Source organism: Lepisosteus platostomus, chromosome 12 (assembly GCF_059453375.1).
Source record: "Lepisosteus platostomus isolate fLepPlt1 chromosome 12, fLepPlt1.hap1, whole genome shotgun sequence".
NCBI lineage: Eukaryota > Metazoa > Chordata > Actinopteri > Semionotiformes > Lepisosteidae > Lepisosteus > Lepisosteus platostomus.
Genome location: NC_142622.1, coordinates 8,758,706 through 8,783,593, shown reverse-complemented (window position 1 = coordinate 8,783,593; position 24,888 = coordinate 8,758,706). Strand labels below are relative to the sequence as shown.

General features: G+C 38.2%; 1 protein-coding gene across 2 annotated transcripts in view; it reads right to left on the bottom strand.

Annotated features, from left to right (window-relative positions):
• vps13b (vacuolar protein sorting 13 homolog B) overlaps positions 1-24,888 on the bottom strand; it is a 325,535-nt gene that overhangs the window by 218,182 nt on the left and 82,465 nt on the right. For both annotated transcript variants that reach the window (XM_088600797.1, XM_088600796.1), the window contains exons 18-19: positions 10,571-10,705; positions 8,618-8,797 (exon numbers count right to left, since the gene is read on the bottom strand). In XM_088600797.1, the coding sequence (XP_088456923.1) occupies positions 8,618-8,797; positions 10,571-10,705 (315 nt within the window). The remainder of the gene's footprint in view (positions 1-8,617; positions 8,798-10,570; positions 10,706-24,888) is intronic.

The following is a 24,888-nucleotide window of genomic DNA, read 5'->3' as shown; positions in this document are numbered from 1 at the left end:
TAATCAAAATATTTTATTCTGTATTTGCGCTACTACTATCACATAGGATACACAAGCCAAACGTTTTTATACTATATTAAGTGTGTGCGTATATTTAAACATGCAGGCACAAAAGAGATTTAAAAATTGCCCGAGACCTCAAATGGACTTAATTCCTACAGACAAGGAACTCAGATGAACCAGAAAGACCTCTGTTCACACTTAGAAGTTACAATCAACTACTCCTCTTGATAGCTGATGACAGTTATCTCCAGAGGGCTATAAGAATGATCCTTCAAGCTTCAAATCCGAGTTTACTGAATTTAAAGAATGGCTGGAACACGTTCCTTTCAACATGGTATTAGCGAACTTTATTTTGCTGTACTAAAGAAAAAAACTTAAAAGCCATTGTAGTATTCCTTTTCACTTTTAAAAGAAAAATTGGACACAGTAGACTGTTTCCCACTCCATACTGATTTACAGCAAGCAAGCACACACTACATCAGAGTTACCCATGGAATATTACCACATTACTTTTAAAAGCCAGTTCCAACATCATTCAAACATAACAACAAAATGACATTTATTTTAGGCTAGAGGCCAACACAGTCATTAACCGTTTTGGGCAGTGATATTTATATAGCCCTGAATATAAGAAGTGTATAAACAAGTCAGTCATCAATACTACCATTTACAGTTCTGTAGTAAAACAGTACCTTCCACAGCTCAATGCATAAGAGGTTCTTCTTTTTGTTCTTTTGTTTTCTGCCCTTGTTAAATATAAAATTATTTTACTTCTAGATGCAGATTTCGTTCGAAAGAACACGTCAATCAGTTTGGGAAAGACAATGTAAAGGAGCTTAAAAACATCACTGCAGGCAAATTCATGGTCAACCTTATGAGAATGGACACATACAAAAATTACATTAAAGCTTAAAGCATGACTTATTTCACCCTTTTAAAGGCTTCTGCTTAGAGCTGAATAATCCACCATGTGAGGCAACAACAGAAGTCCAATTAAAGCCCCTATATGCTTAGGATACAGTTTCAGACAGGACGCTTTGGTGCTAGAATACGCGATCGCGCTGGACAATGATAAGTGTAGGGCTTGGACTTCCCGAGAGGAGATTAAAGACCGGCATTTAGGACTAGATCCACCTGTTATCATTATTTTCCAAGCTGCCAAGAGCCACGTCCACCTGTCCCAGCTATCTCACCCACAGCCACTCGTACCATAAGAAATACACTTCCATACAGCACTCCCGAAAACTCTCCTAAAGAACCATTCATCGACAGATGATGTGTGTAGGTGCTTAGCAATAAGAGGAAACAAAACAGCATAATTTTAAAGAGAAGTTTCATGGCTGAAAAAGATTTTTTTTCCAATGACAATGTCACATATCACAGAACAGATAAACACATAAAAACAAAAGGAAGAAAAAAGATAAACTGTATTTTGTAAATATGTCTCTTTTTAGGGGGTGACAGTACTTAGAGATAAACAGTGTTAAATTAGCTGCACTTCCCTCTGCAAGAACAAGATCTATGAACAAATACAACAAATTTGAGATTTAAAAGATTTAAAGATTGTTTGACTGGTGGAAAATAACAGGCAAAAACTGACAGAACTGGGGCAACTGACATCAAGCAGGAGCCTTCTGGGTTTCAGCATGGTAAAATCAAGTAGTATACCCGTAGCATAAAGCAAAAGAAATATATATTACAGGGCAATGCGAAAACACATGTAAACAAGTGCTGGTCACACTACCATGCATTTAATGCCAGGAGCAACCCCTACCTGGGACTGTCTGATGATGCTACATAAGTTCTAGGTACACACTGGATACAGATTAACTAGTGTGCCAATTTTTTGAAGAAGAAAATATTGCTCCAAGCTATATCCCACTCAGAAATTCCACCCATGTTGTGTGGTTCTTTAGCCCATATAGAATATACTGAGAAACACAAAATCTACATTTTCTGACAAAAACACACTTCATTTACTTTACAATACAGCAATTCCCCGCTATACATTGATTCTTTATTGGATGATTCTCGCATAGAGTACTGCTATACTTAAACCAACATTCATGATCAAGTTCCAAACAAAGATTGCATTCCGCATGGATGACAAACTCACAGAATTACATTACTCTGCACTGTGAACACAGTGAGTTTGGACATCATTTTAATAGTCTAATGCTCTGTGCATTACAAAAATGCTACATTCCAAGCTACATTCCTGAAAATGCAATGTACAGAATATAAGCAGAAGTGTAAACTATTATCTATAGTGTAATGCCTTTAATACTGCATTACATTTTTTGCAAAAAGAGAAGCTTTTATTAATGATCAACTTTCATTTTATGCATTGTAGCTCTGTTTAGGAAAATAATTAATATACCAAAATATTAATCTCTGAATTTCTAAGTCCCAGAATTAAACTGCCCATTTTTGTATTAATGCTTTGGGAAAATGTGTTAAATTATCTGTTGATTTGCTATAGATGCATTTTCAAAACATATTTCCAATGTATACTGGGGTACAGATATATAGTGCTGTTTTTTAGGGTTAGTTTCATCATAAAATTAAAAAACTCAAACAAAATAATTGTTTTTTCTGTGTAGTCATGTCTTAAAACAAGATTATAACGAATAACACTTTGTTAGTAACATCCGCTCATGTTTCTGCTGGAGTATGCCTTGCATTTAATCAGATTTAGCAAACCTTTCAATAGAAAATGTAGATAATTCTTTGAAAGAGCAATGATAGTTTTTATTATTCTGAATAAACACCCTTTCATTGTGACTTTTGTTCCCATCTGTCTTATATGAGGCCAATAATCTGAGAAAACAGGTTTAAAAGTAATTAGGAGCTAAATATGTTTAGCATTACAGTGCTCAGCATTCTCAAAGGATTAATTCCTCACTGCTTTCATAATCCTCCTCAATATGTTTAAATTAAGATTAAAGATCACTTTGTTCCTGTATTCCCACAACTAGCTGGTATGGTAAAGAGATCAAACTCCACTTTTATACGTAACATCTTTAACATTTGCTCTGCTTTCTGTGTGCTTGATTAAATGTAACATTCTGAAATCCTCAAGTTCTGAGAAAAACATAAATCATTGTCTCACAGCTGCTATGTGGCTGGGGAAAACACATGCATTTTTTCCTTGTGATCTCCCATCATAAAGTCCCTCATGTCATGGAGGGAACACCTGCAGGTCTGCATCCAGTCCCAGGTCTAAATACAAACTCCAGTTCAGCAGAGGTAAGGCACTGAACTCCTTATACCTCTGCTTAGTTAAAACAAAGCTGTTTTCCCAAATCTTCCCATCCCTTTTCCGATCCCAACTTCCTCCTAGCCCATGCAAAATCCAGCCTCTCAACCAGTCAGAACAAGACCCTTGAATAATACGTTGATCACACACAGGATGTGGGTTACCTTCGGTCAGCTCCCTACTTACAGGCCCGATTCCATGTTAAATAATCATCTCAATACAAAGATAGCAGCATTACACTCATCTTTTTATCAAACAGCTCTGTGACTAAACTTTGAGTTTTGCTATTTAGTCCTTCTGATCCACTTGCAGAAGACCATTTGATCAGAGCTGCTGCATTAGAGGGCTTCATTGTGCACCAATATAATGAAGCCACCTTAACATAATTAAGGAAGGCAGGAGTATTGCTCATGATAATCATCCTGGTTTCCCACTTTTCTCTCCTCTGCTCTCTGGTAAGAGAAAATTGTATTTTTTAAATACAGCAAAACTTTGTCATCTAATTTTTTCTGTGATAATGTTGCTGCTGTAATAGCCACAGACTTTTTTTAAAAAATTTTGGGGAGCTGTAGGAGAAGCTGAAAAAGCAGACCATTGCACTACAGTTCTTCTTGGTCACGGACAATTAATTCGAAAACAGGGTTCACTCGTGGTCAGTCAGACCTCATTACTGCCTTGTAACCTTTAACGTCACAGACAAACAAAGGAATAACTCCCAACATATGAAGTTTTTTCTCCTATTGTCATTAAGGCAAGCTGAGCAACCAAAATCCATTAACACTGAAGATACACTGCATGCTATATTGCTTATGTTCACTACTCAAATGCAGGCTGTCATTATGGGTCCTACAACAAACACTGACTTCTTGGTGCCATTTAGTACACTGTACAAAAACTTCAATGTATACGACTTTCATTTATTACTTTTTTAATGTCTGTTCCATTAAACAGAAACAGTTAGGAAGTACAAGTTTTTTTTTTCAAATTAAGACTTGCATTTAAAAAAAATTGAATTTATTTTAATTTGCTGGCAAACAATGCAACACAAAACAGATGTAGATAACCAACTTCAAAGACCACTTGTTTGAAAAACTGCAAGAAAGATTCTTGCAGTTTCCATGCGAAAAACTAAACAAATCATAATGGCGATTTCTGGGTAATTAAAAATGTATATTTTGGATATTGTTTTGGGGCCATCTTTCAGATAAGCAAAAGGGTCCAATGCCTAATGCTGGCCCTTACCATGTCTAAATATATTCATGATTTAAACAAGTATGGATACATTAACACTTGTCAAATCAGAAAAAAAATAAACTTTCTACATATTTTAAAAGGAAATGTAGCAGCAGCTGGAAAGTATATAAATGAAGAATAAAAAATGAGAGTTTGATTAGCATGTACTGCTCTTGCTGATGCCGTCAAAAATGGTAAGCAGTTTAAATCTGCAGGGCATGAGAAGATCAAGACAATTTATTTCAGCAGGAGGGTTCCCTCAGCTTTTTTGCAGGAGTGACTCTTCTGCATTAATGTTTATTCTGAAAATCATACTATGTCATAGTTTACCAGTTTTATCTTTGGTTAATTTTAATCACATTTCATTAAGTTAAAAGGTAATATAGTATTTTAATAATTCATACTATGCTGATTTAGCTCATTTCAATATATAAAATGTTTCAGTCCTGAACATAAAAAGGGAAGAACTCGGAGAATGAGTAAAAGGCAAAATTTCACCAGAACAGTAGAATGTTATCAGAAATAGAAACTAAAAAGAAAAATAGCTGCTTTCAAAAGACTTTTTTATGTCTGCTTGGAGTCGAACAGCACCCCTTGCATTGTTTCAATGAATGCATAATCATCATGGTTTAAAAATCACTTCCAAATAAAATCAACATAGTCTCATGAGAAAAACAAGGCTCAAAATAGAACATGTTTGATCTCCAGGCCAAGAGCTGTAATGATTTAAAAATGTCATGATCACAAACGCTGAACTAGGAATTAGTCCCAGGGAGTGGGGTGCATTAAAAAGTAATACAATGAGGAATGTTTCAGATTTCTCTCAGGTCACAGGCTTGCAAACTTACTACTGTGGCAAGTTGGCGCTACAAATCTTAAGCGTTAATCTCAGAAAAGTAGTGTGCCCCAGTGATCTACTGGATGCTGAACGGGCTTCCTAAACCAGGGATTGTGGGTTTGAAAACGTTTCTGGTCTGTGTTCTTTGTCCAGGAACACACTAGATAGGCCAGACAGTCTCTTCCTGGAGTCTGGAATGAACTACCCAGCCATGTTGTCAACATCAGTACCATCTCCTCTTTAAAAAATGGCAAATTTGGATGCTCAGATTAATCAGCTAATTAGAAGTCAGGCGTGCAAGATGGCTTGGATGGCCTCCGCCCACTTTCTTATGTTATGATGATGATGATGATTTATTCCAAAGTTCACTGAACAATGAGAACAAAATCTAAAAAAAGAAGGACATGTCTGACTGAGAACTCTAATAGGAACAGGTTCAGAAAAGCAGTTTCAAATGGGTCAGAATGGATCTTTTTAGTTTAGATGAAAGAACAGGCTTGGCAGAAATAGGCTGTGTATTCATATGCGTTCTCCTGATGCACTCTAATTCAATTAAAGCTGAAACATCTGACATGTAAGTACGGAGTGGGCCTGTCCATATAAAATGACTGTGGGAGGTCTCCTTGAAGAACAGCGTTAGCCACAAGTGTGACATCAGTAAGAAGAAGGCCTCTGGTTTTTGACATCTGCTTGAAATATCCACCGCTTCTGAGACTGATCTCACTCCCCATATTTCATTCTCAGCTCCCCTGTTTTCTGTATTTTGTGCATATCAGGTTTTAATAATAAACCAATTGCACATAGCATTTACAGAGCAATGTTTTGCGGACAGAAATATTGCCATTCACATAAAGAATGACTGTGTTTTAATAAACAACCTTGACATATTTCCACTGAGATTCAACATTTTCCGGAAAGGCAGGCTTTACTGAAGACTATTTTAACTTCAATGAAGACATTTAATTTTTTTTGTATGTTAAGTATACTTATATCCTTATTTCTGTTCATTGTCATTTTCTGCTTTTCCCTACCACTTGTTTGCGGTGTTTTCACAGAATCAACAAGAGCAAGTTTGTTAAACTTTGCCAAACAGCTATAAACTCAGATCTTAAATTTTAAAGGGAATCATAAATAAGGCTTCAAGTTTAAGGGTACTTGTATCACTATTTTCACAGCCAGTTCAAAAAGTACACAACCAAGGACTTAAAACGTAGCTGAGCTTTTGTCTTTATCTGACGACTATATCTTCAGTGTTATTAACCAAAAGAGGGCGGACTTTATACTGTATTTTAAGGCAGCAGCATGGAGTTGATGGGGCTCAGGAACTAGAGGGAGAGTCCTGGGACACAGCTATTGTATCCTGTTGCAACATCCTTCACTCGCACTGCTCCAGTAAATGCCCTGCTGTACACACGAGTTCCCAGGCTGTTTATTCACTGTAAACAGGAATTTATTCTCAATTGGCCTACCCGATAAAATAAAAGAATAAAAAAACAGCAGGTTTAAGGGAGTGGTGTTACAATGTGGCTATCACGTACTGCAAAAGGGTCTGTTGAATCTGATTGCCCATTTCTTTGAACAATAAAAAGGCTATTAAACTGTATATTTGGAGATCCAAAGGAGTATCTTCATACTTCACAACTGAAAAGACAGTGACGTGCCCTGGTTTCTTCCTTGAGGAGTCCTTGAAATGAATGACATTTGCTAATTTAAACAAATGCTAAAAACAGACATTTTCTCGAACAGTACAGTAAGGCCAACTTCACCTCCACACCACATGTTTACAACTCAACTTGTAGACATGTTTATGGCACTACTTATGCTTCATCGTCTGGCCGTTCAGACCTGAATCCTTTCTTAAACGATAAACCAGGCTCTAACATTAACCCTACCATTAACGCTTACTCTGACATTAACATTAATTCTAGACTAAATCAAACCCAAAAATTAGCCCAAGATTCACCTAACCTTAAAGATTTTGAAGGTCTCGTCAGTTTTGTTTTTTTTAGACAAGCAACAAGAAAGAAAAGGTTAAAGCAAAATATTTCACATTCCTGTCATTAGCTTACACAGGATTTACAAGACTCTTAGAAAAATATGAGAATCCTTTAAGGTGCTGTATCTTTTCCTCTGCAGTTGTGGAACACATCCTCTCAGGCTCAAAGAGACCACTAAAATGGAATCTGAAACCCATGGTACTCTTCCTATGACCCAGCATGAGAGGCAGTTTGCTCGGGACCTTGCCTGACCATGGCCTTGAGAGCTTTCCCTTTGGCAGAAGTCTTCAATACCAAACCCCTGCTGAATACGCGCTGTGGTGACTTATTCCATAATTGCACATGGCCGTTTCATAAATACATTGTTAATTTTACATTCTTCATGAAAAAGTATGCTTTCTGTCACGATTTTGCTAACAATTAATATACGTTTACTATACTGAAACAACAGGACAGCTTCACTTGGGAAAAAAATTTAAATAATTTCAGGACTCAGTACACATGCATCATCAGAAAATCTTTCTTCACAAAAACAATATTAGCTGATGTAATATTGTTGTTTTTGTGAATAAGGATTTTTCACAAAAAGGATATGCAAATACATAGACATACAGGTTAAAGATGATACTATCATATCAGGATTCTTTATAGAGATTCTACCCGAGAACTGAAATTGAACATGTATGTGATAAAGCAATTGAGAATGGACCAATGTTTATATTAATCCTATCCTTAAACTTTGATTAAACAATTTTTCATGTCCTCCATCTGAATTATTCACCGTTATGTCTATAGCTGTTCTGAAGATCTGCTTTCGTGCACTGTGATTATTCCTATCCTGCACTGAATCGCTCATGTTGAAGGGTACAATGTTCAGTCTGCGCATCATTAGAAAAATTTAAAGAGCAATGGATCCAATTACATAATTCCATAAAGCACTCCCCAGCACATGAGATTCACTTGCATTTTTGAAAACACTAAAAAATATTTAAGCTGCACTGAAGAAATTCTCACACTGGCCTCTGGTGTGATGGTACTGTAAATGATGTTTCCAGTTCTGTTACTACCTTCATGTGAAGAAGGTTGAACATGGGGGGTGCATTTTATGAATGTGACCTATCGTGTCCATCTTTTAAAAAAAAACAGACTAGGCAGTAAGGCATTTTTTCAAGCCTGAATTCAAACAGCCTTAAAAACAAAGTGCAGGCTCCAAAACCTGCAATGAAACATTTACATTTGCCAGATCTACATCCTACTCGGAATGAGAGCAACCCTGCAGAGACTCACCAGAACTGTGGCAATCATCCATCTGCTGGGGGACCTGCACAGAGAAGGCCAGCAGGTCTGGTGCCAGCAGGGACTCGGGCTTCCTGCTTTCATTGAGCCACTTGCGCAAGTGCAGCTCTTTCGTGTCTGAAGGTCCTTGAATTAAGGGCACCAGTTTCTCCTTCATACCTTCATTTGTTCCTGAATAAAGCAGAAGAAATCACAGCTGTAAGACTGACCATGACAGGACTGCAGTTTTACAAGTGTCAGAACTGGTGTTTTTAAGACCTATACTTTTACTACAATTAACCACTTCTAGATGGCGCTTTTCATCTTAAAGGAACCCAAAATACTGCACATGTAAGAGGAGCCCAAGTTCAACTAAGGTGTACATTGTGTAACACAACCCGTGTTACACGTAGCACAGCAGTTCAGGTATGAAACAATTTTTATCCAAGTGAGAGAATATTGTATTGCAGAAATAATAATGAATCTGTTCAGTTGTTTGATTGGAGACTGGTGATCTGTTGACTTTAATCTGTTGTCTCTCAAACTTGGTGAAGGTCAAGAAACAAATAGCATGAAGAAAGGAACCAATATGCCCCAGTTATCAAGACACCAACACAGTTGTACCACTGATATGCTGGAACAAGACTTCAGATGACTAAATCACCTCAGGTGGACTAACCAGCACTGGAACCAAGTTCTCTATAGCAGTGAATCAAATGTTTGTGAAGACCATGCTTCACCAGCAAATCTGGGTATGAGCAAAGGTGATGGAGACGTGCAGAATGACACACTTTTCATCCCGTGCAGCAGACTCATCAGTGGGAGGTCGAAGCGTGACAGTCTGGACAGGTGAGGATTGATGGCCAGCTGCCTGCATGGCTTGGCATTACACTGAACAAATTCTAGGACCTGACCATGACCAGACCACGTTCCAGCAGCAGGACAACACAGCTGCTTTTGAGAGTACTTCAGGACTTGAGCTCCCCTAAGCATTTGTGAGACAAGCTAGTGAGACTTCATGGCATTTAAGGCACAGAAACCTGAACATGCTTGTCCTCATCCTGGATCTACAGGACAAGAAATGGGGCAGAATCTACATACAACCTGAGGCAAGGCTTTTGTACATACAGTACAGCCTGAATTGCTTCCACTGGTGATTCTATTAGCCTGAGACTCACAGCAGAACCCCATTGATGATAAATGTTAATCAGCATAACCATGTCACCTGTGTCATACCTGTTCAATAAAATGCCTGTACACCAGTTAAAATAATATTATTCTCCTGCTCAAAGTACCTGTGTAAATCTGCTGCAAGTTTATATGTTATATTTCTTTTGAAGCTGAGCACCTGACACGATATTTCACTTTTATTGAACCAAGGCATGGTTCCACCTGTCTGTAACAATATTGGAAAACCAATCTTACATTCTGGCATAGCAATATATACATTCCTGTTGGCACTGGAAAATAAAAATTGTGAACTTTTAGCAGACTATACACACAGTGAACTTATAATCAAATGTATAAGTTGGGCACAGTAAACACTCACATGCCATGTATGAATGCCTGTTATTGAATGGGTGGGCAATCTGAATGCCATCTGGACATACAAAGCTGTACCTGTCAAGACCTCCTGCAGATTTCAACCACTGTAACCAATTGGTTATGTGACCACAATATAAGTGGCTGCAGGCAGTGCCGCAAATGTCTGTGCGATACAGGATCAACTAATCTCCCACTTTTTAATTGTTTTCCAGGAGCAGAAAAGGCAGAAAAGTACAGGCAGAAAAGATGGAACTAAAATATTAATTGTAGCCTAGCAGATAGAATAATGTCCTTATCAATATTATTATCATCGTGCACAGAAAAGGTAAATAGAAGGTTTTTTAGTCATGTTTCTTATAAAAACATAAGCCAGTTCTCCTACACAGGCAATAAAGTTTTACATGGGCCAGCTGCACATACCTGGGGCTTTGGCACAGACTTTTATTGATCCCACAGTCCCAGAGGCACATTTGACCAATGATTTGCTGCAGTACTTCAGCTCCACATTCTGGACGGAGCCCTCGAGAGTCGGCGGCGGATTCGGAGATTTCGCACCTAATAAAAGAGAACTGCAAATGAACTGGTCTGTTGTAATTAAATATTTAATATGCTCCGTTAAACCCTAATTGCTCTTTAATTGTCTGCCACACCAGGTGCACTCGCAGAGGTTTAGTCCCCCCCAGACATGTGCGTGTTAAGCAGGAACACACAACCACTGGATTCCCAGTGGCTACTGGGGACGGGACCAACCGGCTGCTAATGAAGCTGTGCAAGGGCAACACGGAAAGACTCCGACGTAATTGATTAATTGACGGAAAGGCTCAGACATAGTTGATAAGTACATTGCACAACCCCAGAGTGACGTTCCTGAGACCTGCCTTTCACCTGCCCTCTGCTTCAGTGACGAACCCAAGTGAGTGAAGCAGGGGAGAAGACCCTAAGACCCTAACAGGACAGAAAAACAGGACTGCATTATGTGTGTCAGCCTAATAACTTTTCACCTCGTGTACAACCCTCTCTGCCTAAATAGTCCCTCTTTAGTCAGTAAAAAGGGTTGCGACATTTGTTTCGTAAAAAAAAAAAAAAGATGTTCAGATCTCAAAGTTATAGCATGTGCCAAGTTTGGGAAATCTCTTTAACGTTTAGGTCTATCATTTGCAATCCCAGGGTGGTCCCACTCCAGTCCCGGGGGGAGCCGATGCATCCGCAGGTTTTCATTCCAGCTCAGCTCCGAGTAAGTTAAATCTGCTCGTTATTGTCTTAATTGGACAAATTTACCCCCCACACCCAGCATGAGCTACTGCTCTTTTAGAGGAGAAGCAAAACCTGAAGTGCACCAGCCCCCTCCTGGATCAGAGCTGGACCACCCCGCATTAACTGATGTGGGAAATTAACTTGTGGATCTGAAGAACACTTAGACTCAGCTGGGGGCCCAGAATAAAGAACACTGATAAGAACAGCACAAACTGGAATACAGACAGAACAGGGGGATCTTCAGCTGCTTCCCCAAAGGACCGGGGAGAAGAATTCCCACAGCTTTCAGAACACAAGGAAGGACACAAACAGGAGGTCTGGTAGTTTTATTAGTTACTTGATCCAAGGATCTCATCCAGCTGTTTCTTGAAAGAAACCAGGGTAAAACGGCAGCAACAAAATGGCCTGGAAGCTGGTTCCAGACCCCCACATCCCTTTGGGTAGAGACGTGTCTCCAGTTCGCTATTTTAAATGCATTTCAGCAGTTTCCACTAGGGCCCGAGCTTCTGTGCTTGCTCGGGTCTGCGGTATGGACCTTGTCAGTTACTTTGATACTGATACTGCAACTGATTTGCACTTTGGTCAAGAACGCTTTGGACCCCCACTGGCAGAGGACAAGGAGCACTTCCTTGACTATTTTTTCTTCATTTTATTTAAGATCCAACGCATCTTCAGTGAAGAGGATTTTGCTTTCCCCATTGTCTAGAGGAGAATTAAGTTCACAATGTCATTGCTTTTTTTTTTACCTTTGCTCAAATGCTTCCTACAGCTCTGTAGTGGACAATGTCCATGAACAGGGAGAGCTTCAAGGCAAGGCAGACACCTTGTTAACTTTATCATCCTGGCTAAAAGCCTTCATCTGACACTTAAAAGAAAAACCAAGTCAACCATGATGTCTAGCACCTAAAATTCTTATGTAAAACTTTGACATAAGAATTTGTAACAGTCTGTTTTGTACTGTATATGAGGGTTTACTGGAGAGAACGCTTTAGGTTTCAAGGTAAAAAAGTTTAATCAACAGTAGCCCATATAAACATTCCCTTTGTTCTCTTCAAGACTGCACTTGACCCTAATGGCCACTAATGTCACTCCACAACACAAAATATTTAATTGCCCCGTTAACTCCAATTTGTTAATGCCTTTAATTGGCCTGAAAATGGCTTCATTATTAACCAGCCTGCTGACTGCTTTGTTATTTCTCTTCAGGGGGAATGTAGCACTTTAGACTACTCATCTATTAAAACTGGCCCCTGCTCACCCATTAAAAACTGCCTTTTCCATCAGATCATTTTCACCACAGGACAGTGGAAGGTTCAAAGCCTTTTGGGATTTCTGTAGCTTCAGTTCTAGTATCTCTTATCTCTTGTTTTTACCTGTCCATACTACATATTACTTGATAACACTGCTTCCATCACTTCACCTCTGTATGTAATCTCTGTGATACCTAACCTTGCTTCGTTGATTTTACAAGTCATAATAATAATAATAATAATAATAATAATAATAATAATAATAATAATAATAATAATAATAATAATAATAATAATTAACTATTTTATATAGCCCCTTTAAAGGTGGCTTCTCAAAGCGCTTTACAGGATGACAATAACAATAAACAAGAAGAATAAAACAATAAATAAGAAGAATACACAAGATAAAACAAAATTACAATATACAGTATAGAGGAGACCGTGGATGGTGGTACTAAGAAGAGCAGAGGGGTGAAGAATGGAACCAGTTAAGTAAAGGATTTTCTGAAGAAGAGGGTTTTGAGTCTGGATTTGAAGGAGTTTAGAGAAGGTGACTCTGATACCCAAGTAATATCTAATAATATCTTCTCATCAGGCATTGGGCATATACCTCACTCACTCTTGCGCTTTGATTCCCCTATTCTGTCAAGAAAGGCCACAACATTCTCACTCAATCTCCTCACCGATTGGACAGCTCAATAAAACTTAGCTTGGCACTGACCGGAGCAGCAGAAGCTTTATAATACTTTACTATACTCGGCATTTTTCCATAGAAACATTTCTACAAACTCTCAGCAAAATGTTTGAAGTAAATTTGTAGTTAGACATGATTTGATTTGAAGTTTAAATGTATAAAATCCTTCAGTGGCATAAACATCCATTGAAACTACTTCTACTGGAAAGTTGATAGATTACATCCTTCTTTCACTGAAAAGGCCTTTTGTAAGAAAGCATACAGGCTAACTATGGTAAAACGTTCATAATGTAATGGTTTCACTTGTATTTCACTTTCTCACCAGGCACACAAAAAAAGTGTCATCTATCCGTCCAAAATAAACCACTAAATAATTCAATTTCAAATAGGATACATTTTAGTTTTTTAATAGATAAAGAGGTGTTTCATTGCATCTTCAAAACATCTAAATCACTTTCAGTCTCTTCCTAACCAATCACTAATTTGAAAGCATCTAAAATCCACTTAATTTATACCCGTTTCGAAAAACAAATGCTCTAAATTTTACTTCATGCTGACTCCTCTTTTCTTTTAAACACAAACGTCAAGATCTGTATTGAATAGCTCACGGAACAGTATCAGCTTTCAATGGCAAACAAAAATGTTAATACTTGTTGAGGACTACATTAACAGCCTAAATTTTTATTTAAAAAGAATCTGGCACTTTCCTTAGACTCCAAGTCTAATTTAGAACAAGTTGACCTTAACATGCAGTGAGTGGCATGTCACCCTGTTGCGATACTAGTATCTCTGAAAATATATTTGGTCTCCATTGAAATCCATTTCAAAAAAGCAAATCGAAATATTAGTTCCATCTGTCATCAGCTTCTCAAGATTGCTGCTACACATTCCCTCGAGTGTCCTGTGCTGCACTAAGATATTGTTACACTGTAAATTGATTTCCTGATGTATATCTAAACTGCCCAGGCAGGGCCAAAAGTCACAGAGGGTGGTGCTTTTATTTGATCAAAGTTTTCATCCTTGTTTTTGAAGAATCTGGATGCTCTCCAAAATAACATTTGGAGTTTGCGTATCCTTGAAAGTTTTGTAATATTTTGGTATTTTAGAATGTACCACCCACGTTACATAATATTTAAATTTCACACTACAATGCCCATTGCAGTATTTTTTTTTTCTGGAGAGTTAGGAAAAAATAGAAGCAACCCAATTTTGGTAAAATCTATAAATGGAGATAGAGTTACTTGTGAGAGAGGGGCTCCTTGAAGAAAGAACGGTGTCTAAAATTTCCTCTGCCTGTTTTTACGGGTCTCTGTGAAACTGAAATTGTGGCTCTGCTCCATACATTTCCATTACATTTTTGCAGGACTGAAATGAATAGAAAAGAACAGTGAATTGTGCCGCGCTGTAAATCTGATATGTACAGTACGATATGTGCTCATATGGTCTTATTCCCTCAGTATTCTGGCCCCATGACCAAGAGGCCAAAAGCTCTTTCCCTAGCTGGTACCACAAACTAATCAGATTCAAAGATGATTTCTGAAGGCTGTCCGACCAGATACTTGTGAATCAAACAAGTCCGTCTTACTCAAATGGAGGATGTGAAGATAAGGCGAGGTTTAAATTTGCCGATGCATTCAAAATGCCCAAATGGCTGAAAATCGAGCCACAGAGTTGATTAAAGGAACCACTTTTGTCACCATCTAATGCTCTGCATTCATCATACTGGTTCCGCATGCTGTTAGTCACTGGTAGTGACAAAAGAAACAATGACCCTTGAGATCAATTAGCCGGACAACGTATGGAGAGAAGTCAAATACAAACAGGGGGGAAAACTCCAGAAGCCTGTCACTTAACTGCGTTTCTACATCACTTTAAGACTCTGTGTAAAAAGGCACCTGTTTAAACTGAGTAATGGAGTTTTATGTTCATTTCACTAAGGAAAAGCTTGTGTAACCTATTCTGCTTTCCTCCCAAGAGAGATATAATTCAGATTACATTGCGCAGGACATGGCACTGAAGGGAATAAAAAAAACAAGAACCCTCATGTACGATATTGACAGCAATCCATGTGTAATGCACCATTTCAGAGTGTACTTAAAAGTTCAATTTCAACATGAATTGCACCTTTGTCAAGAAGCAAAAAGTCAGAAATATATGCTGCCATTTTTCCCAAAGACTCACTTTTTTTATTTTGATGATTTCTAACCTGAATAAGGGTTTCTTTAAAAAAATCATAAAACATAGCTTTGTTACTATTTTGTATTTCAAAGCAAACCTTAATAAAAACCCTGACAGGAAATTCACTAGAGGAATGCATGTTCTTCCACTAAGCTGGCAGCAAATGAAATATCATTAAAAAATCTTACATCACCTATTCCAATCCAACTTCATATTTAATTTTCTCTCTGTCCCATAGAGACAAAACATTTAATTTCCTACAACAAGAATCAAAAGGAGCTCGGACTAGGTTATACTTTGTATTTTTAACTTCAGTAGCAATGGGAAATGTTTACTGGGGAACTCATGGAAAGTATTTAAAAGAACTGCACAAACAGTAATAAATAACAGCTATCAATACTGAATTAATAAAGCAGTTACAAGTGCTGCCAAAGAGGCCTAAACAGCAAACTCGCTGGAAACGCTCCAGTTAATTATTTTTAAACAGTCATTGGAAACATTCCAGTTTTTTTTTTTTTTTTTTTTACAGTTGAACACGCTCAGGAAAGAAACAGAGGTCAATTTTACTTTCCTGTCTTTTCTTCTCTCATGTAGGCCATACGATAGAATTTAGCTTTCCTCTCGCCCAATGATGGATATTTCGTGGGTAAAGACAACCCAATTTTCTAATGTGGCCTAAATGCTTAAGCCGGTCATTCAGAAAATTGCTGGTTTGTCATTAAAACTGACCCCTGTCAAGCGGCCAGCTTGCAGCTTTCATCTAGGACCTCAAGGACCTAGATCTTGAGGAACGGGCCTAGTGCTCACAGTACTTAATTTTAACAAATAACCTCATGGCCATGGTTAAGGGGCTGAGTGCGTTAACTTTGTGAATTACAGGCAATTGGGCGAAATCTTTTAAGTCCAGTCTGGTGCAAAAGGATGTGATTTGTTTCACGCACAGATGACAGCCTGTCTTCTCTGCCCCAGCCCCCCCCCCCACCCACCCAGTTTCACAAATTGCCCCTCTGTGCCTCTTCGCCTGCTTTCTGCAGGGCCTTCGGCGCCAATATGGATTCCGGTGCTTGACTGGTGTGCCCAGTCCTACCATTGTGTGAAATGAAACAATTTGCAGAAATCACTAGCGAGAGATACTGCAAGACATCTGTGCATGAAGCGCGAGCTAGAAGCCTCTCCATCATATGTTTGTAACCTGCTGGACCGCCAGCAGCACTTGAAGTGATATCCTACAGTAGGAAGATCAACCTTGGCACTCTATGCAGCCTGGCCTTCCCTGGAACACAATATCCCACTTGTGCCGTGCCAGGAATCGGCAATATTAAAAAACAGGTCCCGAAATTCAAGGCTTAGACCATCCTTCTAAAATTACTTGTTAGAAAGCAGGCCACCAAACCCGCAGTAAGGTTTCCTGTTTCCCACACGAGAGAAAATCGCTCCACCCAGATAGCCCCTTGGAGTCTGGAAATGTTCAACGGACTGACAAAACCATAGGTCCTTCCTGTCTCTGCTTTTCAAAAAGCGCTGCAGTTCAGCTGTGTGTTCTAGAAATTCACCTTGGCATTGAGAGATTACACAACAAAGCAGCGACTACTCTCATGAAAGAGCTCCTGCCTCCTGGCAGTTACTCAGAAAAGCATCTCTTTCAAGACAGATCAGGCAGCCTGTGTACAATAATACAGCAGCAGTTACAACCAACGCAAACAAAGGACTTTAAAATATTGACGAGAAAACAACTTTGGTTCACTGGGTGTTGCATTAGAACAGAGCAGCAGAAATGTTCTTCCCTATTCTGATGTTCGATCGGCTTTGCTTCACTCACACAACTGCATGGGGAATTTCTGGCTTGCTTATTGGTAGGCTGCAGAAGCTACCAGTTTTACGAAGACAAACTTTTAATTGCTAAGCACTCAAAAGGTCCAGAGACAAGTCACCATGAAAATCCTGCTTTTAAAACATTCTAACAGCTGACGGTGAACAACAGGTTTTCAGCATAGCTAAGCCAGATTTGCAAAATTAATGCTGAATTGTATATTTTAATCAGATAACAACCATTACACTATACAATAATTAAAAAATATATTATTGGAATATGGCTAAAGGCTATGTTTTATGAAAAGAACCTACTGAGAAGAATTCTACCAGTGTTCCCTGTGCATTTCTGAAGAAAAATGATTTGTCAATAGAACAATAATGAATAACTTCTATAATGAACAATAGAAGAAAGTAATGCATTTTATTATGTAACGTGCATATAAAATTTTATCTTTACAAACATATTAAAAGGAATCAAAGTATCATCCTGTTTCACAACATTCAAAGCACCATACAACAATATAAAAACTCCATTTGATCTAAAACCAAAGAACATTTTCAGAAGAATTACTTTCAGATTCAAGTACTATAAGTATCTGACTAGTTCAGATTGCTATAATTTAGACAGCAACTCAAGCAGGTTGCGACATCAACATGTGTTGGCTGCAAAGGAACACGTAAAGGTTTATTCCATACTGAAAAGCAAAGAAAAGACAACGTTTCAGCTGTGGAGCCTTCTTCGGTTGTGAAAAGGGCTCTACACATGAAGAAGGCTTCACTGCCAAAACGTTATGTTGCTAATTCTTTGCTTTTCAGCATGGAATAATTTAGATAGCTACTGAAGTGCCAAGTAACAAAGATAATCCCTGTAAAAATATATTAAAAGAATGCACTCAATATAAGAACTACTTGGAAGAAGAGTTAGCAAAATAAATTATGGAGATCTCCAAAAATAATTACAAGCCTTCCAAATGAATTTGTTAATGATACGCAACACTTTTTAACCATTCACTAAGAGCCACTAAGAGGCAGTTGTTTGTTTTGAAAAGTTTTTCAGCAGAAAAAAAAATAACAAAAGTTAACCTCACAACCTGCACAATTTACAAAACACATTTATAGAGCCTGTGTTGAAACACATGGTGATAAACATAACCTACAGACTGCAAAACTAAGAAAAAAAGACAAGTGGGTTCCTTGAGTAAGCTTATCAAAACCCCTACGGAATGAACAAATCTCCCCCTTCAGATCACAAAAAAGGGCACAGAACACCAAGGGTACATCTTACATCATTGAGCAAATTGAAACCAGCCTTATGCCACTCAAGTAATCAGTATCATGCCACTTAATTCTTCTAAAACATGCGTAGCTGAGGAAAATCACATGAAAAGCATCAAAAAGCCACTCAGATGGATTTTAAATTGAGAGAATGTGTCATGGTATGTAACTTTGGCTGTGAAATGCATCCACCTTAAAAAAATCCCATTATATATATTAAAATAAAATCTGTGAGATTCTGCCTACATCAGTTGGCAGCTGTACACCTGTTTGGGGGACAATATTTTCCCCAGCTGTTCTTTCAATACCAGAAAAAAAATCAACACATGTACATTAAGACGTAAAGCAGCTCATTTGTAGCAATAGCAGGGTAATTCCTATGGTCAGCACAGTGCTGTTATTTGTCCAGGTTCTGCAGGTGTGCACAGTACATAAACACACAGCTGCAGGCTCTCAGGTCAAGTACTCCATCAAACGCTCAAAGGGAGACTTCAGCAGCTGGATTTGTCATCCCCGCATCAGGTCCGGAGAAAACAATGGCAGATCTCGCATATTTGTGAGAAGAAACCATGGATGCTAAATTCATTTCTAAAATACACTTTAAATAACTCCCGAATGGTGTCATTCTTTTTTTTTTATGGAACATCTGCAGAGTTAAAAATAACGTTTCATGCAATGCAGTGTGTGATGTCCAGCTTTCGAATGTTACACAGCAGAAAGTAATAGTTGAAAGAAATGACACCATTAAACACCACACGTTACTTTTGATGTAGCAAATTTTTTTTTGTGCTCTTTAAAATTAAACAGTCAAACCGAGATCAAAAGAAGTCAAAACGGTAAAAAAAAAACTGAAGCAAATTCCAATCTACCTTGTTTACATGGTATTGAACTGAAATTTAAAATAGATGTTTCAAAAATATTACATTATGCGAGTACTTTTATGAATCATCAGATCAAATTACTGAAAAATGCAAAAAGATTCATGTAAATCTTTTCCTACTTGTGTACTACAAAAATCAATGATACAATCTATTTAGTAGAGCTCCGTGTGACATTTACGTTAAAATAACCATATTTTTGTACCTACCTAAGTTAAATGGTTATTTGGTTGCAACAAAGATGTATTACTTGCATAACATCAAAGCAAAGGATAAAATGTAACCCATATTTAGTATTCATACATACTTTGAAATGTATATGGAAAGATGCTGAACCCAATTGTTGCCTGGAAATGGAGAGCTATATGAAAAAAACTCCCTTTGGCAGTTGCCAACAAATAACAGAATGCATATATTATTGAAGACATTTAAGACATCAGTCTGCTGTCTTTCTGGTTAAAAGACATATCCCCAATTTGAGTGACTAGGGAAAGTTATTAGTTTTAATACTACAATAAAAATGATTTACATTACACTAACATCTCGCAACAAAGAAATTCTAAAACACTCACAAATCTCACATTTAAATCATGTGCAAGCATTTACGCAGAAGGAGCAAAAAAGATTTATGTAGATATTCCTATTGCTCAAATCATTTTTTTTTCTCACAGAAAAAAACCCCCGCAATATAACTTGTGAAAAGAAAAGCCAATGTATGAAAAATTTCATATATTTCAATTTCAACTGATTGCTGTGGTATACAGGAAAGAGCAAGTGAAAAAAATAACCACACCTGAACAAAAGAAATTGAATGTACAGTGAGCAGAACTGTGTCGTTTAAAGAAGTCAACATTACCAGCTTCTATCACTGATTCTAAAATGGCACCATGTGCAAATCTGATGTTAGCTCCAATCTGATGTGCTTCTGAATTACCACATTAAAAAGATTTTCTACCAAACCAATTTTTACTACACTAATGGTACAGTACCACTGGTTTCCAAGAGGTTTACAAAAAAATCCAGAAAATTACTAAGACCCACATGTAAGGACGTGATCAGGCAATGGCATGATATGCCATTAAAACACACTCCATCAGAACTGGTTTCCATTCTGTCGTTAATGCTCTTATGACACATTTGGCTAACAACAGTAGACGAAAAACCATAGTGCTTTGAAGTAACAGCCAATAAATGCCAGTGTGGTTTACCAAGAAAGAGATGCACAACATATCAGACCACAGTTAATTAAATTAAACCAGTTCTTATGTTTTCAAAATGTGTGCTGTATTATGTCTTGGAATCTATACAAATGGAAAACTCTTATTTGTTAATATTTTTAACGTAAATATTAGTATGTCCAATTCTACCTGTATCATTGGGCAGTAGTCTTCATTCAGTTTTAAAGGAAAATACAACTAAGCTGTCACAGAACGTTACTGCATTACTTGGCATCCTATAATGTATAAGCGCCGACAGAACTGCTGTACCAGCAGGGAGTAAAATCTGCAAGTGAATGATAAATACAAACAGATTTTTTGTTTTCATTTCTGACCAATTCTACTGCACAATCAGTCAGCATCAATGTCTTTCACATCAAATAATATGCCTCAGTACTCAATCTATCAAAGAAGAAAGCTTGACTATTTTAGATGGCAAGACTGAAGCTTTATAGTGGAATGCCAGTTTATTAGTCAGCTACATTTTTCATGCCCACTGTTAAGAGGATACAAAATTAAGGACTTAAAAATAAGTAGCTAACATCAATGCTGTACTTTTTGTGAACAAAATGTTGAATCAATGCATTGCTTTGAAATAATAAGATGAATGGATGATTTAAAAAACATTAAGATACATTAATCAATAATGTCAAATGGGTGTTCCATATTGCGTGAAATTTCAATCAAAACCAAAAAGCGCAACAAAAACCCATTATGAGTATTAAGTAACCAGATTATTATAGACTTTAAAATGGTTATATCATCCCTTTCTTATCAACCAGTTTAACTCCTTTTGAGCTTGGTTGGTTGGCCCTTGCCACATTTTTAAACGTGACGTGAGATGTTTTTGCAAACCACCACAACGATGGCTAACTGGAACAAATTTAAATCCAAAATTCCTTGATGAAATATTGAAAACTGCAGTTCAAAACTGTCCTGAAAGCAGGTTTCATCATCCTCAAACTATTTATACAGTCATGAAAATTCACTTGATTGCACATTTGAATCGGGAATCTCACATTGTGCATGACTGTAGCTTCAAGATACAAAAACACAGACCAGAAAAGGAATCCTTCAGAGCGCGGTCTATTTTACCCATAAAAACATTTTAAAAATAATTTAGAGGAAAAATGAATTGCAAGGTCTACCTATATTTGATAACCCAAGTGATACATATTTTCTAGTGGCTCTTTAAATTGGACTATTTTTTGCCACCTTGTTTGCAACATCATACATCCAGAACTCTTGTCTCTTGAACGCGTTCAGTCAATGACGAACAAACACCTGCATGGCGCATCGTGCTGCTGTTTCTACTTTTCCCCCCACAGCTGCCAGGTTGACGAGCCCTGCACGCTCTCAATGTTCAGCTCCGCAAAACTCCCAGCGGCTCGTTCGCGTGAACCCCCTGCCAACCCGAAGAGAACAGCAGCACCAGCCCAGCCTTACGGAAACCATCTGCGCCCCAGCGACATTTCTCCCGTCGGCAGCCTCGTCTCTCCCGCACGGGAGCCAGGGGCTCCGCACACAGAGGACTGTGAAGGGATGATGCTGCGGGACAGCAAAAAAAAAAATTAAAAATCACCCGCTGAAACCGCCAAAATGAAATGACATCCCTGCCCTTCCTTCACAAGCTCCTACCCATCGCAGTAATCATCTTTACCATAACGCGCTCTGCACCGTATTTAGCTATGTGACGGAAAAAAGCACATTCTCTGAAAGCAGATTTTTTTTTTTGGGTTTCCCCATTTTTTTTTTCCTTTTTTAAATATCATCTCCCCCTGGCCTGTATCATGTCAGAGGATGCCTGGTGATGAACGTATAGTGACGGTGATAAATAACAGCACTGATCTCCCCCGATGAGCGCATCACGTCACAAACCGCAGACAGACCAGAGAGCTACACCATCTGTCTGTCAATTGCCCCGGTATATGCAAATCAATGAGCAAATCGGGCATGCCAACGCGCAGCAACAACAGGCTGCTGTTTTCCATCCTTCTTTATTATTGGCTTGTGCTGGTGAAACAAAACAGCCATCAAACACTTAAACATAAAGGCCTGTCTGGATCAACTTAAAAAGTCATCCGCATTGAGGACCGGCTGGCTGCAGCCCACTGAAGTTTGCTTTGAGGGGGGAAAAAAAGAAAGGTCCCACGTTCCGAAAAGATTTATCTCTCTGTTGTCCACTGCTGACACTTTGTTTGTTCAAAAGGTTGCTTTTAAAATGAGGAGTGTATTTAAATATTTTTTTTTTTAAATCAACACAAGACAAGATGCAGATGTCATCTGTGAAACCCCATGAGATGACAGTACTTCCTCAAATAATGCTGCCGGCCAGAATGAAAGTCACCCGCCAGAATAAGGCTTTACTTATTGAATACCGAGTTCTTACATGAAATGTCTGTTTTTTGGATAGTAGCCAAAAAGTATAATTGCACTCGGAAAAATAATTGCCTTTTGGTTCTGTGCTGAGCAATACTTTTTACCCTGTGTTAGAGGAAAACGTGAAAGGCCTCGTTTCTTTGCCAAATGAGTGAAAGGGGCTTTTGCTGCCTCCGGTTCACTTTCAACGGGACACCCAGCAGTGAGACCGGAGATCCGCTAATTTCCACATTACGTGCACTGCTTTTACTGCCAATAGGGGCACAACAAAAAGTGTTATTTCTTCTAGATTTTTAGTTTTCATGGTGGAATTAAACTCTGCTTATTCCTGTAGTGGACCCATAGGAGCCTTTGGTCCCAAAGCTAGTGTATACTCAACTGTCTACTGGATTTTGAGAACCCAATCAAAGAAGGTTCTTCAATCTTTTTCAAAGTCATGTGAGAAGCCTCAACTTTCATCTGTTAAGTATCTCTAATCCAAAAAAGGTTTTTAAAACTTTTCTTTTCCCAAGGAATGCTATCATGCTACTCACAGGACAAAAAGAAAATGAGCACATTAAATACTAAACAAAAATTGAATAAATACATTTTCTATCATGCTGTCACTCAAAAAGTTAGAAGTTACTACCTTCTCACATCATTTTACAGAATTTCAAGGTAATGCGTAACCCTATTACCTTTTACAATTACTTTGACATTCAACACAACTGCTGTAGTGCAGCCTGAAGAAAAGGCTTGCTTTAATAACTACAACGCATTATCAGAAACAAACTAAGCACTGAAATCTCACAGAGATCTCCAACATCACACATCTTCAAAGGCCTCCAGTATTCACACGTTCCTAGCAGCAGTTTCCTTTAATGTCCTCTCACGTGCTCAGACAGAGTGCAATAAAAAGAAAAGAGAATTCAACCAAAATCCAATTAGGTAAGGAAAGGTGAGTTTCATAAAGAGAAAAACAATTCCCCGTTTTCTGAAGTGTTCCTTCCCACCTTTAGCCACCAATTTCCCATTTCTCTGGCAAGAGTCCAGTAGGCTCCATCTGGGCACTGCACTGCTGTCACATATCAGTCATGCTACAGCTATGTCACAGCTCGTATATCAGGCAGAAATCATGCACTCAGGGCCATACCATCATACCCCCACGAACCCCCCTCTCTCACTTCTCTTCACCTTTTCCCTTGAAAATGAAATCACATGTGAATCCAGGCTTGCAGCTCCCTGGAACGGCTGTGCGGCTATTAACATGTCCATGGATACACAAGGAAAACAAATGTAATGTAAAATGAAGGCTCTTCCAATCTCCAATAACTTTGCGTTGGCAATGTAACACAGTCTACCATTTACAATAACAATTTTTTTTGTACGCTGGGGTGATAGGATGCTATGTACAATGCAGTGCTTGTAGTGACAGACCAGACAGTTTTTCTTGTGCCAAATGATACCTACAGATCAACTCAACAGCTGTATTTGACAAAAAAAAAAGAATAATCAATGAGGCATTTCCACTCTGGAAGCATTTAAAAGGGGGAAAAACAGCCAAACCATACATCTTTTATAATGAGTTGTCTGCAGCTCTTTTTTTAGTGGATCTTTTTGTAGTGTCAGCATTTCAATTGCACTATCACAGATAAAAGCATGAAAGAAAGCAAAACGATTACTTCCAATCAAGGACATAATATGAGCTGTCCCAAATCCCTCCAAGCACTACCCTGGCTTGAGAACAAAAAATATTAAATAAAAAAAAAAGTATCAGGGATGACAGTCCCAAAGTGGTTAACACACTGTCACAACGATTTTG